This window comes from Pleuronectes platessa, chromosome 12, assembly GCF_947347685.1.
Source record: "Pleuronectes platessa chromosome 12, fPlePla1.1, whole genome shotgun sequence".
NCBI lineage: Eukaryota > Metazoa > Chordata > Actinopteri > Pleuronectiformes > Pleuronectidae > Pleuronectes > Pleuronectes platessa.
This window is the reverse complement of record NC_070637.1, coordinates 14,628,104-14,644,958: the sequence shown is the minus strand read 5'-3', so window position 1 is coordinate 14,644,958 and position 16,855 is coordinate 14,628,104. Positions and strand designations below refer to the sequence as shown.

Sequence of the window (16,855 nt, the reverse complement as noted above, 5' to 3'; positions counted from 1 at the left end):
AGGAGGTCTCTCTCTTTAACCTTTGTGTGTGCGGCTAATTGTGCTAAGTGGAGTAGCTTAATAGAGTGGAAAATAGTCCTCATAATTTTCCCAGAGAGCGAGCAATGACCTTCTCTAAAGGCAACGGCCATCTCCATTCTCTCTACACCACTGGTTTTATGATATGAAATGTCAAACCATTGGGTTCCTCAGAATAATTAAATCAAATAAATTATTGCACCTAGGCAGAACCATCTTGTAGCCTAACCCAATTATAATGCACTGTAAAGCTAATTATTAACCATGATTACAATTAGTCTAATTTGAATAAATGTAGTCATTAGCGGGTTCATCCTAGTCAGTGAGTCTGAACTATGGGGGATGATGGTCTCTCTCTCCATCTCTCCCACTCACAGAGAGAAGGGTGTGGATGGGCATCATTCTTTCTGTGTGCGTCTCGGTCTTCATCAATTTCTCTCTCGCACTGACCTTCACAAAATGGCCCACACCCCTCACCTTTCCCGGTACTTGAGCGTAATGCCTGCTGCTTCCAGGATTCATGTTGGCTGTTTATGTCTGAGCCTCTGAGGCTTTGAAATCCAAAGCAGAAGGCTCCCCGTGCCATTTCTGTGCCTTCTCGTATTTTATTTAGACATTTGTCAACCCCTGAAAAACCACAACTTAAAGATGTTACTGTATTGTAATGTATTTAAAAAAAAATGTATTGAACTTGTTTACTAGTGATCATTTTGTTATGCTTGGAGTAAAGCCTGACTGATTTATCAGTAGGTTGACGAAAATGTATCAGTATGAGACTTTCACGGACACAAGTAATGGTTTTGGTTTTGTATTTATATAGCGCTTTTCTAGTCTTGATGACCACTCAAAGCGCTTTACATTACAGTTTCACATTCACCCATTCACACACACATTCATACAGTGCATCTACTTGCAGCACTTTTGTTATTCTATGGGGGGCCATTCAGGGTTCAGCATCTTGCCCAAGGACACTTCGGCATGCAGATGGTTCAGACTGGGGATCGAACCGCCGACCTTCAGGTTGGAGGACGACCACTCTACCCCTCAGCCACAGCCGCCCTTACCTGCCAAAGAAGTACCTGCCTTTACGTTTGCCAAAATTAAAACTTTTATTTTACAGACTAGTGAAGGAAATATTTCTGTTTACATTTAAAAATAATACATTTCTTTTATTTATATATTTAAGTATATTATGTATTTACATATATTTGTGCATATTTAAGTTCCATACATTTGTGTGTTATTTTTCACACGGGTTCGATATTGACATTTATACGAATTTATATATACATATACAGACTTTCAGGCCGAGCCAAGCTAGGTGTTTCCCACTGCTTTCATTCTTAAGGCTAAGCTAGGCTAACAGCCGCCGGCCTGCAGCGTTCCACTTGTTAGTTAGAAATGAGATCTTCTCATCTAACACTCTGCCAAAGAACAAAAGATTTTTTCCCAAAATGTTCTCTTCTTCTTTAACCGATTACAGAAGTCATTGGTTTCTCATTTCTCAGCCTGTGCTGCTGCATTAGTCAGACGCACAACGAGCTGCAGCTGTTTGTCATATCATGTTGTCATTTTTTTCTCTCATCTAAAACAGATTTGCTTGTGACCCCAGTCACATCAAATAAAATCTGACAAAGTGCAATCCAGACCTCTTTGAACAGATGATTTAAAACAGCGTTTGTATGAATCACAGGCGGAACTCTCTGAATGTCAGACCCAGGCATACATTTATTCATTTTTGTTCATTAGTGCTATAATGCATTTAAAAAGCTGAGTGTGGCCGCGGCGACATGACGCTGCAGGTGGAGCATGGACACCACACACCTCCACACAGTCTCCTGAGTTTATACAGAATAGTTACCAGTAACAACATTCTTATAAACATCTGGCTCACAGGCCAACGATGCCAACAAACAAAACAACTGAATTATAAGACCCCAAAAAACTGCCGGGAGGAAACACAAAAGCCTCATTTACCAGCAGCTGTAGCGAACTTGCAGCCAAAAAACTAAAGCTAATTGCCATATTGATAGTTCATAAATAGGCTATAGTCCTTTTTGATGCCACTCAGTCAGAGCTAAATCTCTGCCTTCACCGGAGGAGATACCGAGCCGCTGTGTTTACAGCTGCTTCTCCTGGAAGAAGATCTGAGCGTACACAGTGTCCGGGCTTGAGGGGTCGGGGTCCGGTGTGCCGGAGGAGGCCTGGGGCTCCGGCCTCGGTCGAACCAGCTCCAGTTCTGCATATGTCAGACTGTCCTCCTGTGATACCCGGGGCTGAAGGAGGGAGGGAAAAGAGAAGTGGAATGAAACTCTCGATAATGTAATAGAGGAAAAAACTGCTTCTACAGCGGTGTCGACTTATGTTACTGCCAGTGGGTGGTCTCAACAGTTGAATGCCCGACCATCAGGGCCCCAACTAAACCTTAGGCAAGAGCCATTGCCTGCACAAACCCTAACCTAAACCATAGGCCACAGGAACTATTAAATAGTTACCTCCACCAAGGAGGTTATGTTTTTGTTTTGTTTGTCTGTAAATAAGCAAGATTACCATGAAACTTTGAGTCTAGAAAGAACTCATTACATTTTAGTGCGCATCCAGAACAGCAGTTTTGCATCATTTTCATTTGATTTTGTTTGATTTAATTTATAGATCTTGTTTTTAAAAACCGCCAAATAAAAATCTGCATCTAGTGAATTAAAACATGGTGTCTTAAGGGGACTGTTGGGCCTTTGCGGAAGAAGTTACTCCCTGAGTGCCCTTCCAGTTCAATTGAATTTGCTTTCTCTTTACATTGTTTTATTTCTTCATGGTAGTAGATTAGATCATCCGGAGTGACGCTCCAAGTGGCAGTTTGGGTTAAGAGCTCAGGTGTAGCACCAACTGTTTATAAAATCAATACATATGTACTCCCGGACTGTATATGCTGGCACACCTGGGTGCCAGGCATTATTGTGGGTGCTTAAACCCATAGAATCTGAAATGCAGTGGGGTCCAAACATTCCCATTAACTTCAATGGTAAAGTGGTCTCAGGCTTGGAAACTGTTGTATTTAAAGTATAAACATTTCCTGATTTTCCCTCTATGCATCTTCTCTGCATTACATCTTTCTCATAGAACAGTAAAATAGTTTCACTGTCTGTGGTAAATATCTCCATGGTGCTTCTTAGCTGCAGAAAATATGTGTTTACAGGCTTCCCAGGACCTCTTGGAACATTCAGTTTACTCATTTGGTTCGACCGGATTCCTATCCAACATCCCCAGATCCTTCTCGTTGCACTAATTCAATCAGTATGTGCGTGCAGAAGAAATGCTCACATCTCCGTAGCAAGATTTCAATGCAAAATCACAAGAAGGGCAACGGTGGAGCTGCGGATGATCCTTAGTTTGAGCAGTTTTCCTCTGTATATACTTGTTTGACACTTTTATTGTAGATATAAAACCAATGAAGCAATCTAAATAAATAATTGTGTTTGAGAAGCAATAAAGCTAAATAGAATTATCAAGCTCATAACTGAATGAAGCGATGGCAATAAACTCCTGTAGACAATCATGCAGTCTTGAGACAAATTCCCTCTTGTACGAATCTCAATAACAACTCTGTAAATGAGAAAAGAAAATCGTTAAAACGCTAATAAATACATATTAACAAATATAATAATAATAAATAATAGCACATATTCATAAATAGAGTCATGCCAGAGGTGGACATAGGAATAAGTGAGCCCCAATGATGGGTGATAATAAAGAGACTTACAGCGGCAGATCTCCTCGGCTGAGTCTTTAACCTTCTGGGCTTTTGAGGTCTCTTTGCAGCAACAGGCACTAAAAAACGGAGACAACCTTAATTGACTCAAAACAACAGCCAGGGGGAATGAGTTCACAAATATGGCTGTGTGATGGAAATCGAAATCATCCTTCACAGCCGTGTTATACTTCACATAGTCGAGGTGCAGTAGCTTTATTCTGACATTTTCAATGTTTCTGTCCGTGTTGAATTAACCTCAGGCGATACACCCAGTGGGACTTTACCCCAACAGAGTATTAAGTTTTATTATCAGTCTGTTCTCTGCCCAAATCTCTGCTGATGTTTTCGTCATGGAAATAGAATTATGCGGAAGATATCCTTTTCTGCTTTTGCATTTGCTGGATACCTTCATTTAATCCATGTTTTCTTTATTCGCTAATTTCTTTTTCTCAGGGCCTGGAGCCTCCCTCAGCTCCATGGGACTCTAATGCCTTCAGTGTGTGAGGAACCTGAGAGAGAAAGTCAACGCAAAAATATGTAAGCACTGGAAGCTGAACCCGTCTCCTCCATGATACGTGGTAACCACCATCTGACCTTCATATTAAGTTGGTGATTTGTTGGTGGGATGAGGGGAGATGCCATCCCCTTTAAACCCAAATTACCAAAAATTAATTTCTTGGAAAATCCTTTCCAATACGGCCATCCCATCTCAGCCAGTCGCCCATCTCATAGTTAGTGCTGGTAACTAAATCGCAGTTTATTTTCATAAAGTGGAAATTGAATGGCATTGAAAAGATCAGGAGGAGCGCTCTCACTCATTTTCTTTCGACTGATTGTCTGTCCCCATATAGTGATCATCAGCAGCACGGGGAAATGTCTTTTTTTTTTTCTTTTTTTTTTTTTCTACCTCAATATTTTTTATTTTATTCTATTGTATTTTATTGTATTCAAATATACCTGCTGCTATGACGACTTAATTTCCCTTCGGGGATGAATGAAGTAATCTATCCATCTATCTATCTATACCGTATCGGGGGCTGTTAAAACATCTGTAAAGACTTTACCATCCTCGGCAGGCAGGCAAGACTCAGGTTAACGACCCCCCCCCCCCCCCCCTGGTAAAAACAAATAAAGTGCCCACTGTATAGTTTCCCGGTACATGTTAGAATAAAATCTGTTTAGTTTGCTGCATAAAATATATTTACAGCCCCAATCGTTCCCAACTTGAGGACCTTTTTGCCTCCCCAGCCCTGAAATCCTTTAAATAAAACAATCTTAGATGGAAAAACCTTCCATACTTCTCCAAACTCTCATCCACTCTGAAACTATAGCATTTGGGTCTCAAGCTTACCAGTTTGAGAACCATTGACTTAATTTGTAAATGGTTATAGGGAATAAAAAATTCACCTCGTGGCTCCTACTCTCAAATATTCATGTTACCTTTGGCTGGTATGTGCGGTAGAGGCTCTACAGGTAGTTTAGGTGGTGTTACTGTGACTCTTCTGTCAGGTTTCCGTCTGGTGTCTTTCCTCTGCGCTCTTGGGGAGTAGCTGGAGGAGCTGCTGGAGCTGGTCACAGTCTCTCCTGAGCTGCACGGAGCAGAGGTTTACCACTAAATTCAACTGAAACTCACACTTTCATTAGCAATTAATCAATAAGACAAAGGTACATAGGCCTGACAATGGACTTTTCTTTCAAATGTGTCTTCTAATTATTTTTGTGAGCCATTAATTATTAATTTGATCCATTAAAATGGCATAACAAGATGTCAAAGCCCAAGGTGACTTTGTCTAATAATGTTGGCTCTAACCAGAAATACATGATAAAGAGCATAATGTACCTGCTTTCTGGACACTTGACCAGCAGGTAACTGGCTGCAGAGAAAACAGCAGAAGAAAAATCACGTTTTCTTAATAGCACAATAGACAAAGATAGAAATATAAAGTTACTTTAACGGAAATTTACCTTTGAGCCTGTGTCGTCTGTGAAAGTACTGGCACGTGAGAACCAGAGTGAACAGGAAGATGGACAACAGGCCCAGTGAGCAGATCAGCACAGCGCACAGATAGACATCTTCAAAAGGTGACGAGATCATGTGAGAAAAGGATCATCAGCAGCATCTTCAGACTTTTATTTTGTAACGCTAAATAGAAGTAAAGCCAGAGATGAAAACCGTACCTGCAAATAAACGCCACAGTCCTTCATTGCTGCCGTCCTCCAGAGTGAAGTGCACTGGGGAAACGATTGTTAAAGACAGAGTCAGCAAACAGGACAAGTCCAGACAAGAAAAAATCTTTGTAAATTGCTGTTGTCTGAGGGAACTGTCCCAACACAGCAGACGGCCTCAGTGGTTTCCAGAAATATCAAAACCGCTGTCGAGAAGGGAGAGTCTGCTGCAGCATCAGCCAAACCCACCACACACACACACACACACACACACACATACACACACACACACACACACACACACACACACACACAAACACACACACACACACACACACACACACACACACACACACACACACACAATGCTGCTGTTCTTGAATTTTTAGAGATTCCCTGTTGCTTTGAAAACCCACTTCCTTCTGTTGGTCACTGCACTATTGTTTAACGTTGCAGTTTGCTGTGTCTCTGTGACAAGAGAGCGAACAAGAAGTCGTCAGCTTGTGCGGATGAATGATGGGCTGTGTATAGGTCAGGGCTATTTAACAAGGAGAGAAGCTGTGTACATAAATTACTGTGTCTCTCCGCTCCCCTTAATGAGATTTTAATACGTCTTTTAAAACACAGGTTGATAAACATATTAATAAGAAATGATAAGATATTAACTCTAATTGACTTCTGGCCTGTTCCAGACGGCACATTGTCAGGGAGCAAGGTTTTTTGTATTGTGACCAGACATCAGAAACATTGACTTACAATAATTGTATTATTCACTATAATCCTTTTTTTTATCTAAAATATGTATCTAGCAGCCAGAGATAAGAGTTAAAAGACTAGATTGACGAATGTGCAATTCAATATAAGCAATCTAAGCAATTATCAGGCCATTAAATGGGGATTATTAACCCCAATCTGTCCCATACGTACGGGCTGCTGGGGGCCTATTAAACCTCTTCAGGAGGCGGTTGTCACCCATTTATGTCAGTGAGCTAAAATTGATGGAGCCCAGTCTGCTCATGTGACTCCCACTAACCAAATAAAAACCTACAGAAGAAGACAGGGTGTTTACATATATGACATATGAGAGCCCTGTGATTATGTGCTTTTTGGGGGGGCAACATGTTAAATATATGTATATATAATTATCTCTGCCAAGAGGTGATGTTTCTGTCTGCATTTTTATTATTTAGCAATACCAATCCAGACTCTTTATTTAAATTTCTTTAACATCTACAGATAGAGTGCTTTCAACATTTTCATTTTTGTGCAGATCCAAGCAAAAAATTGAATTTTAAGGAGCCTGTTGGGCCTTGACGTAGGAATGCTCTCTACTGATTCTATTTTTACTGAGTTTTGACCATCCACTGTTTAAAGAGAAATAATAATAGCCTAAAAAAAAAAAAAATGTTAATTATACAAATTGTGCCTGAGTCTAATTTGATGACTCAGAGGCCCTAAGTAGCAGACATGTGAGCTGTTAACAGTTACTGTGAGAAAACCACGTATCTGCCCAGTGTGGGTAACCACAAAGAAAATCTGCATCTGATCTGCGAGTGCAGCCCGAGGTGAACAGGTTGGCTGTCGGTATCTAAATAGCATCCAGATTATACAGATGTCTGCACAGGCGGTTGCACAAAGAGAGGTACAGTTTTTTTTTAAAGAGCCCTGAACCATCATATGTTACATCATTAGGTCCGAAGGTGGGATTTAAAGATGTGGGAGAGGACAAACCATCTTCCCGCTGTGAAACACATTTGTAGTGAGAGTGGTGCAGAGATCTCAGTGGGGTGTAACTTCTGCTCTGAGCTCTGCAGACCGAGGGCTTCCCTGGATCTTACTGACAGTTCAACTTGGTTTTCTCTTTGTTTACCCTCATAATGTCAGCTCTTGTGTTTTCTGGATCGGTGGTCGATGCATGTCGGAGATGCCTGAGGTCGTGTGGCTTCCTTAGAGGGACGTTGCCCTGAATGTAGGGCAGGGCGTTGCCAGATGGGTCCGTCTCACTTAAAGTGCCAGGCATAGAACTAGTGAAAGGTAAAGTGGGCAAATGATTCAAACGTAGCTCCACCTAGCACCGTCCTTAATCTCTATTAAATCCTGTGCATCCCAAACTGACAGATGTGTCCTCTGCATTGAATCCAGTCAAATCTCAAAAGATTGTACTGCATCTGATTAAGGTCAGTTATTATCCAAATTTGATGTAGACTTAAATAAGTTCCAGTGCAACTGAATCCTCAAGTCAACGTTCTCCTGAGGTTTGCATAAAAGTGAACCCAGAGTGCTGACGTCATGTTTTTCTGAGTTTTGGACTTTCTGAGAGAAAGCAGGTTATTGCTTCTTAGAGCTTTTTCTTTTTAGCCAGCTCAGCAACACTTTTACTCCTCACGCTCACTCAAACACACAGAGAGATATTGTTGAGTGTGGTTTGGATGTGTGAGCTCATTGTTTTGAGATGGAAATGCCAGAGGATTGGGGTCACGCTGAAACACATATAGGCTGTACTTACAGCAAATAACAGCACTATAGAGTCAAAGAATACACGCTAGACACTTCTTCTTGCCCTTTATCCTTTAACAAAAACTATTGCTCTTCCTTTATTCAGGCATTTCTGTTGCCAGACGGCATGGAGACACCAGCCTCCACGCTGTGTGTGTGTGGCTGTGAGGGAATTCCTTGGACAGCTAGGAGTATTCCATGGAAAACAGTTCAAAGTAATAACACCAGAAATCCCCTTTTCCTTTGATTCTCTCTTGTCAGTGCTAAGGGTTGCAAGAAAAAATCTTAAGTGTAGTGGGTTATACAATGCAGCGTCTTATGCGTTTTCTTTTCTGTCCTGCTTGAATCAAGTGAGTTAATACATTTTCTTGGATTTGATCTGACAAAAGGCTAAAAGGTTATTACAATCTGACCCCTAATTATGCTGGAAGTTGGGAAATACTAACATAATTTGTGTTGATGTTTCACAGCCTAACTTGTCCTTCATCAGAAGACAGTCAGAATCCAACGTCTTGCTCAAGGACACGTAGAATACTTGCTGAGAAAGGGGCTAAGACTTCCAAGCACTTGGTTTGATTTAAAGAGCAGGAAAATAGAAAAGCAGCAGCTGATGTCAACTCTCAACCCTCTATCTCTCAATTTCCACCCCAACATCGGCCAAAAATGTGGCCTTGCAGCTTTCCACGGGCAACATGAAGAGCACGATGTGTAACAGCACACTTGCAGTTACCTGTGAGCTGTGTGGTGCTGGTACCATTGGACGAGGATCTCCACGTGTTTCTGAATTTGCGGATCTCCTGAACCTTGCACGTGTAGAACCCCTGATCCGCCCCTGCCACGCTGAAGATCCGCAACCGATACAGCTCCCCCTCCGCCTCCTCGTACAGGCGAAACTTTGGCTGGGGGAAATGACGGGTGTAGTTACCGTACAGCTTCATTTTCTTTATGCCCATCTTCACGATCAGAAATTGGGAGGGGTCCAGGGCTGGGGGGGAGGAGGAGGATGGAGAGGATGGAGGAGGGAGGAGAGTCGGAGCTGCAAGAGGTGAGAAGAACCAGCGAAGGATGAGAACGCTGCTGCTCCTCTTCCTCTGAGATACCAGGCAGGACAGGGTCACGTTGTCTTTCTCTGTTACCATCACAACAGGTCCTGGGGTCAGTGTCACATTGAGAGCGTGACATACATCTGTGGACAAAAGACACAAAGAATATAACTTTGGGAGGAAAACCCACAGACGGCAAACTCCACACAGAAAGGCCCAGGGAAAGCAACAGGGATTCGAACTGGGAACCTTCTGGCTGTTAGCAAACCGTGCTATCCACTTTATCACTTTATCACCCTTATTTTTTGCAAGTTGCATGTTTTATGGCACAATACAATCAAACAAACTATAAAGTACTATTTTACAAAACAATAGGGACTCCTCCCTGCGTTTTAAGTTGGTAGCGTGCCACACACGGAAAAAGTTCATTTTTTGCAACATGTTTAATTTCCTCTCAATTACACATAATTGTGGCAAGTAAGTTTATATGCGCCCCCACAATGGCCACTTGGATTTATACAGCTCACATTATCTCGAGTTCTCCTTTTTTACAGTTAAAGTAATTCTGTCACTGAGTGGGAATTTAGTTGGTAATAGCAAAGAGAAACGATGAGGACTGAGAGCGAGAAAAGCAAAAAACCCTGGAGGAGGTAGTTGTGTTTGATTCCTCTGCCAGCGAGGTCAGGTCTGTCTCTAGCAGAGACACTGGGTCTGGACACAATATGTGTGATCAGACGGGCGGAGAAAATCTACAGGTGGGAAACATTCATCCTCAGAACTTTACTCTCCAAAACAGAGCAAAGAGAAAAGCGACAAGATAACAGGGACCATCTGGGATTCTTGCTGTTTTTTGTTTTTTTGCCTGCAGGGTGAGGTGGGGAATCTCCCTCAGGCTCCTACGCTGCTTGATGTGACAACATAAAGGGATTCAAACTAACATGACATACAGAGAACTGAAAATAAGCAAACGATTACAGGGCATATGAGTTGTGAGTCCACTTTATGGAAGTGTATGGAATGCTTATTATTACACTGAGGTTTTCTCACAGAGAACAAACTCCGCAACGGCTTTCCTTTTAATCAAAGCCACATTTGCTGTGATTGCTACGTCAATATTTCCCATAATGAAAGAATGGCTTACAACTTTTGTATAGAACCAGTGACTATCAGGAGATGTTTTGACATTATATACATTCCAAAGTTTCATAATAAACGCAACAATTATGGCTCCACTGTGGTTTATGTTAGATCACCAGGTTAGAACATCAGACACACTCTCTTACTTGCATGCTCGCTCTCTGTCTCTTACATTGTTGTTGACAAGGTAAACTTACCTGTGAACAGAGCCTTAGTCAGGACAAGGACCACTATAGAGAAGTACATTTTCCACAGTCAGCGAATCCATAAACCCAGACAACTGCACAGCACCTCAACTAGCAGCTACATTCAAAACAGAGCCGGACCGCACGACCCACCACTACCCCTTACCCACCATTAACTCTTCTCCTCTTTCTCTGCTTTTTGTGTAATATGAAACAGTAAATGTTCTGTTCCCACTTAGAAACTCCCACTCACTCTCCCAGTGCTCTCTCTCTCTCTCCCTCTCTCTCTCTCTCTCGCTCTGCCCGTCTCTCCCTCTTTCTGTGTGTCCTGCAGAATGTAGGAAATGTCATTTCCTGTGTTTCTGTGAGGAGTCTTGGACCCTGGCCCAAAACCCCCGGGCTCCTAAAGCGACGGTCAAGTCTTGTGGCTTGTGTGTTTGTGTGTGTATGTTTGTATGTGTGTGTGCATGCCCTTGTCATTATGTGTCATTTTGAGGGGCATACACAACAAAGTGCTGAAAATGCATTTCCATTACCCCAGTTACTCTCACAATCAACTAGTACTCATCTTGCATTTCCCAATAATCTTTACAATGAGGAAATGTTGGTGTTCATATATGTAAGCTGTTTTTCTGCTTGCATACTTAAGTTGGATATGTGTGTGTGTGTGTGCGTGTGCGTGTGTGCGTGTGTGCGTGCGTGCGTGCATGCGTGCGTGCGTGCGTGCTGGGACCTCTCCCTGTCTAGTTGCTGGACAGAGTGGCATGGGCCTGTCTCCTGCTGTGGTTGTCAAACTGTCCCAGTGGTATGAAGCCTGCTGCTTTATTGGGCAGCCCAAACTGCTGAGGCAGGGCTTCTGCTGGCGCTTTGAGCTCTGCCAAAGCCAAATGGAATTACACAACAGATTTAACCCTTCCTACATATGACCTCTGTCGAATGGATGGATTCAGTGGAAAATGTGCGGCTGCTTTGATAAGGTGGTTCGGTCGTTTTCTAACCTTGACTAAATCCTTTGTTTTGAAAAGAAAGTATTTGTACTGTACATTCAGATTAAATTCAGGCCGCAGTACATGTTTTATCAATTGTGGGTGATGTGTAAAAATGCCAAAATAATAATTCTGGTGTCATTGGAGAAGTAATATATCTTCTTAAGTGTGTCTTTCACTTGGGGTTTCCCTCAAGTTTTCCTTTCCACGAGTCTGAAGTTCAAGTCTTCCAAGGAGAGATTACTCTCCTCTGCCCTGCAGTGGTCAAAGCAAGCTATTGCTTCTCAGGGGGACAACAATACCACATGAGTGTATGCAAGCATTTCTCAGCAATGTCATGAACATTTAATCTGCGCTTGTGAATCAAGGGAAATAAAAGACAAGGCATCACCAAAATGTTATTTTCTCCTTTTTATGTTCCTGGAATCTCTCAAGACATATTATTGTGCTCTCTGAACAACACTTCGTAATTGTGTTATGCACTCAGTAAAACAAGTCTTTATTTTGAGTCATTCAGACCTAAGGTACTTTTCAAGAGCAGGATGCCAGTGGCAGTTATTGTTGTTACCGACTTTGAGTAGTAAAATAAAATCTTCCCTCAGCAATTATCTTTTATTTTACCTTTTTGTTTATTTGTAACTTTTACGTGGCAGATTCTGTTAGACAGTCATTGTGACGAACAATTGTTTCATTGAATTAAGATTGTTTTTTATTGGCTGAACAAGTCTATTTCACACTACTCTGTTTCACAGCAACACAGAAACATTCCTTCAAACTTCCAATTTTCCAAAATGGACTACTGTCTGAAACAAAACCTTAATAACAGGGTTGAGTAAACAAATTATCCTTTACACCATCTGAAGATCTTTATATCTCATGCATCAAAAATTCCAAAAGAAGAATTTCTTCAACAACAAAAAAAGGGAAACTTAAATAGGTCAGTGTTTGTAGCAGAGATCAACATTTCTCCAACCTACTAAACACTGTCGACATTCTTCTGCTGTTTAATGTATGGGAACCTCCTTCTAGGTTTACGAGGCTCCGTGATACTGATCACACTGTATACACATATCTCAGCTTCTCACGTTCATGTTAATGGAATGGTGAACTTCTCTGTAACACAATAAATAGCTTGACAATGAATCTCTACAATCATCAGCAGCAATTGAACAGCAGCAATTGAACAGCATCTCAAAAAAACTATTCACTCAGATACTTCCTTCATTTGAAAAAAAGTCACTTCAAATGCTGGATGTAACAATCCATTCACTCATTTCTTCTGCTTATCTTTATATGATCAAATACTTTATTTGGCTTCTTGTTTGCTTTACATTATTTGTACATAATTAATCAGTCTGTGTTCTCACCAGTCAGACACTTCCATAAAGTCTTCCAGTTCAGTGATAGGTATAATATCTCTGGGTTGACATCGTGAGTGGGCTGAGTTTTCATTTTCACACACAGAGCTTCCTGCAAGCTGGCTGTTTGTGTCACACTCTGGGAACGCCTCATATGAGCCATGTGTGTTGTAAACTGTGTTATATGTTTTCTCTGTATCATTAACTGTGTCCATGTATGGTGTCTTCTCCGGGCTGTAGCGATGCTCTTCAGAGTACTGTCTCATTTCAGGGACTGGATATCCGTAGCTGTGGTTCTCCCTGACAGACTGTTGGTTCTGTTGGTGAGTCATGGGGGCTGATGAGCTGTGGGGGGGCATGGAGTTGACCGCTGCTGGTTGGTATCCCTGGGAATACCCTTGGTAGCCTTGATAAAGCATAAGGGGCTTGCCAGTGGGAGAGGCCTGGGAGATGGTCTGTTGTTGCGACTTCATCTGGGTCTGCAGCTGGGGCTGAGAGTAGTTTTGCTGGGACTGGGGTTGGGAGGTGCTCTTGCCAGATTCACGCACATTCAGCTGAACATACTTTCCCGTCTGTGGGTCAAAGAAAGTCTTTGTTTTCACTTGAACAGGTACGTCCACTACGAAATACTGACCAGAGCCGATGTCTTGCAGCACCTTGCGCTGAGTCAGTGGGTAGGACTGGGGATAGCTTGACTCAACATGGTACTGTGTCACCGGAGCTGGATGGTTGGCATGATGGAGAGTGGGAGAAGAGAAAACATGAGAAACCGTTTTAGGAGCAGCAGTGTGGGACACAGGGCCATTAGCATGAGGTGAGGCAACGGGGAGGATAACAGAGGCAGTAGCAAAAGGCGAGGCAACTGGGAGGGAGCCAGGACCAGAGGCATTAGGGGAAGTGTGGACAGCGTGGTGAGATGATGTGCGCTCTGTGCGGGAAGAAGGCAAGCCAGACTCCATTGCTGGAGCATGAGCAAGGGACACAGGAGAGGAAAAATGAGGAGAAGCCACAGCATGTTTGTTGGAGGAGTGTACCTCAGTGGAGGAGGACGGACGAGGGACTTCTTGAAGAGGCTTTCCAACTCCAGCCGGGCCGTCTTCTACTGCTCTGCACGTCTCCTTCTTTATCCTCCGAGTAGTTAACCTTTTTGCCCTGCGCAAGGCTTTGTCGCTCTTTGGGGGAACCACTGGAGGCCTGCCCATTGAACGAGACACATCACTGCTGAAACTACAGGCTGATTCAGGCCTATCAAAGTCATACAAGGCTCGTATATCTGCAATGTCAGCAGCACTGGTAGCAAAACTCTCCACATCCTCTGACATGTTGCTCATGACCGAGCGGGAGTCATCGTCATCCAGAACAATGCTCCTCCTGGAGTATGGCCTATGTTGTGTGAGATGGGCAGAGTATTCCTGTGATGAAGATTCTTTGATAACAGCATGTCTGTTTAACCCTGTGTCAGAATGGACGGGAACTCCAACACTATGTCTCATTATCCCCTGCTCCTCTTCTCTCTCTGACACCCTTTCCATGGGGGAACCCACACGGAGGTCCTCTCCAAAATTCTTATGGAAGCGTGGTTTGACCGACTTCGTGAAAGGAGAACTTCTGATCGTGTTATCCTTCACCCTGAACATCGAGAGCTTGCCTCCCAGAGCAGGAGAGGAGTTGTTGGAGCGGGGCAGAGAAGGAGCTGGAGATGCAGAGCCAGGTGGCCTGTAAGACCGAGTGGGGTATCCTGAGTCTTCAGTTGACTCACGCACTGATGGATGGTGTTTTTGTTGGGAGGGTAAAGGGGAGCGTACTTGTCTTTCTTTGGATTTCCGCTCTGGTTCTGCTGAGGATATGGCGTAGTACTGGAGAGCATCCCTCATTTGTGCTGCTCTTTTGTGCTCCTCCATCTGAGCAGCTCTCTCTTTTTCTCTCTGAAACACACGCATTTCTTCTTCTTCTCTCCTTTTAGCCATGATCTCATCCTCTCTTTGAGCTATCTGTTCTTGTGCTTCCCCCCTCCCCTCCTCTGCTTTGCTCTCCTCAAGTGATCTAGTCCTCTCTTCTTTGGCTTGTTTTTCTACTCTAAGTTTCATAATTTGTTTCTCTTTTTCAGCAGCTTTCCTGTCCTCCTCCTCTCCCTGTGTTCTTCTATTTTCCTGCTCAATTTGAGTGACTCTCTTCTCCTCTCTCTGTTTTGCTATCCTTTGCTGCTCCTCTTGTGCAGCTTTTCTTTGCTTCTCCTCAATCAGAGCAGCAGTTATTTGCTGCTCTTCTTGTGCAGCTTTCCTCTGCTGGTCCTCTTGGACAGCTTTCCTCTGCTTCTCCTCTTGTGCAGCTTTCCTCTGCTTCTCCTCTTGAGCAGCTGTCCTCTGCTGCTCCTCTTGAGCAGCTTTCCTCTGCTTCTCCTCTTGTGCAGCTTTCCTCTGCTGGTCCTCTTGTGCAGCTTTCCTTTGCTGCTCCTCAATCAGACCCGTTCTCCTCTGCTGCTCCTCTTTTGCAGCTTTCCACTGTTGTTCCTCTTGTGCAACTCTCCTCTGCAGCTCCTCTTGTGCAGCTTTCCTCTGCTTCTCCTCTTGTGCAGCTTTCCTCTGCTGGTCTTCTTGTGCAGCTATCCTTTGCTGCTCCTCAATCAGACCCGCTCTCCTCTGCTGCTCCTCTTTTGCAGCTTTCCACTGTTGTTCCTCTTTTACAGCTCTCCTCTGCTGCTCCTCTTGTGCAGCTTCCCTCTGCTGCTCCTCTTGAGCAGCCTTCCTTTGCTGCTCCTCAATAAGAGTTGCTCTCCTCTGCTGCTTTTCCTTTGCAGCTTTCCACTGCTGTTCCTCTAGTGCAGCTTTCCTCTGCTTCTCTTCTTGTGCAGTTTTTCTCTGCTGTTCCTCTTGTGCAGCTTTCTTTTGCTGCTTGTCAATCAGACCCGCTCTCCTCTGCTGCTCCTCTTTTGCAGCTTTCCACTGTTGTTCCTCTTTTACAGCTCTCCTCTGCTGCTCCTCTTGTGCAGCTTCCCTCTGCTGCTCCTCTTGAGCAGCCTTCCTTTGCTGCTCCTCAATAAGAGTTGCTCTCCTCTGCTGCTTTTCCTTTGCAGCTTTCCACTGCTGTTCCTCTAGTGCAGCTTTCCTCTGCTGCTCCTCTTTTGCAGCTTTCATCTGCTGCTCCTCTTGTGCAGCTTCCCTCTGCTGCTCCTCTTGAGCAGCCTTCCTTTGCTGCTCCTCAATAAGAGTTGCTCTCCTCTGCTGCTTTTCCTTTGCAGCTTTCCTCTGCTGCTCCTCTTTTGCAGCTTTCCACTGCTGTTCCTCTTGTGCAGCTCTTCTCTGCTGTTCCTCTTTTGCAGCTTGTATCTGCTGCTCCTCTTGTGCAGCTTGCTTCTGCTTCTCCTCATGGGCAGCTCTCCTCTGTTGCTCTTCTTGTGCAGGTCTCCTCTGCTGCTCCTCCTGTGCAGCCCTTCTCTGCTGCTCCTCAATCAGAGCCGCTCTGCTCTGCTGCTCCTCTTTTGCAGCTTTCCACTGCTGTTCCTCTTGTGCAGCTCTTCTCTGCTGTTCCTCTTTTGCAGCTTGCATCTGCTGCTCCTCTTGTGCAGCTTTCTTCTGCTTCTCCTCTTGGGCAGCTCTCCTCTGTTGCTCTTCTTGTGCAGGTCTCCTCTGCTGCTCCTCCTGTGCAGCCCTTCTCTGCTGCTCCTCAATCAGAGCCGCTCTGCTCTGCTGCTTCTCTTGTGCAGCTTTCCTCTGCTGCT

At 43.7% G+C, this 16,855-nt stretch overlaps 1 protein-coding gene across 3 annotated transcripts; it reads right to left on the bottom strand.

The window, feature by feature from the left end:
• Nucleotides 1-1,726: 1,726 nt before the first annotated feature.
• vstm4a (V-set and transmembrane domain containing 4a) lies at nt 1,727-11,143 on the bottom strand. Of its 3 annotated transcripts, XR_008341464.1 has the most exons (9): nt 10,806-11,140; nt 9,159-9,614; nt 5,945-5,998; nt 5,732-5,839; nt 5,607-5,640; nt 5,207-5,355; nt 3,776-3,843; nt 3,534-3,618; nt 2,175-2,294 (listed from the first exon to the last, which is right to left on the bottom strand). XR_008341464.1 is itself a non-coding variant. In XM_053435624.1 (8 exons), exons 1-8 carry the CDS (start codon nt 10,852-10,854, stop codon nt 2,139-2,141), a joined length of 1,074 nt encoding a protein of 357 aa, XP_053291599.1. In that variant the 5' UTR covers nt 10,855-11,143; the 3' UTR covers nt 1,727-2,138. The 3 variants fall into 3 exon arrangements, 2 of the variants coding, with proteins under 2 accessions (XP_053291599.1, XP_053291601.1); XM_053435624.1 differs by lacking the exon at nt 3,534-3,618 and having other exon boundaries at nt 1,727-2,294; nt 10,806-11,143; XM_053435626.1 differs by having other exon boundaries at nt 2,152-3,618.
• Nucleotides 11,144-16,855: the final 5,712 nt, after the last annotated feature.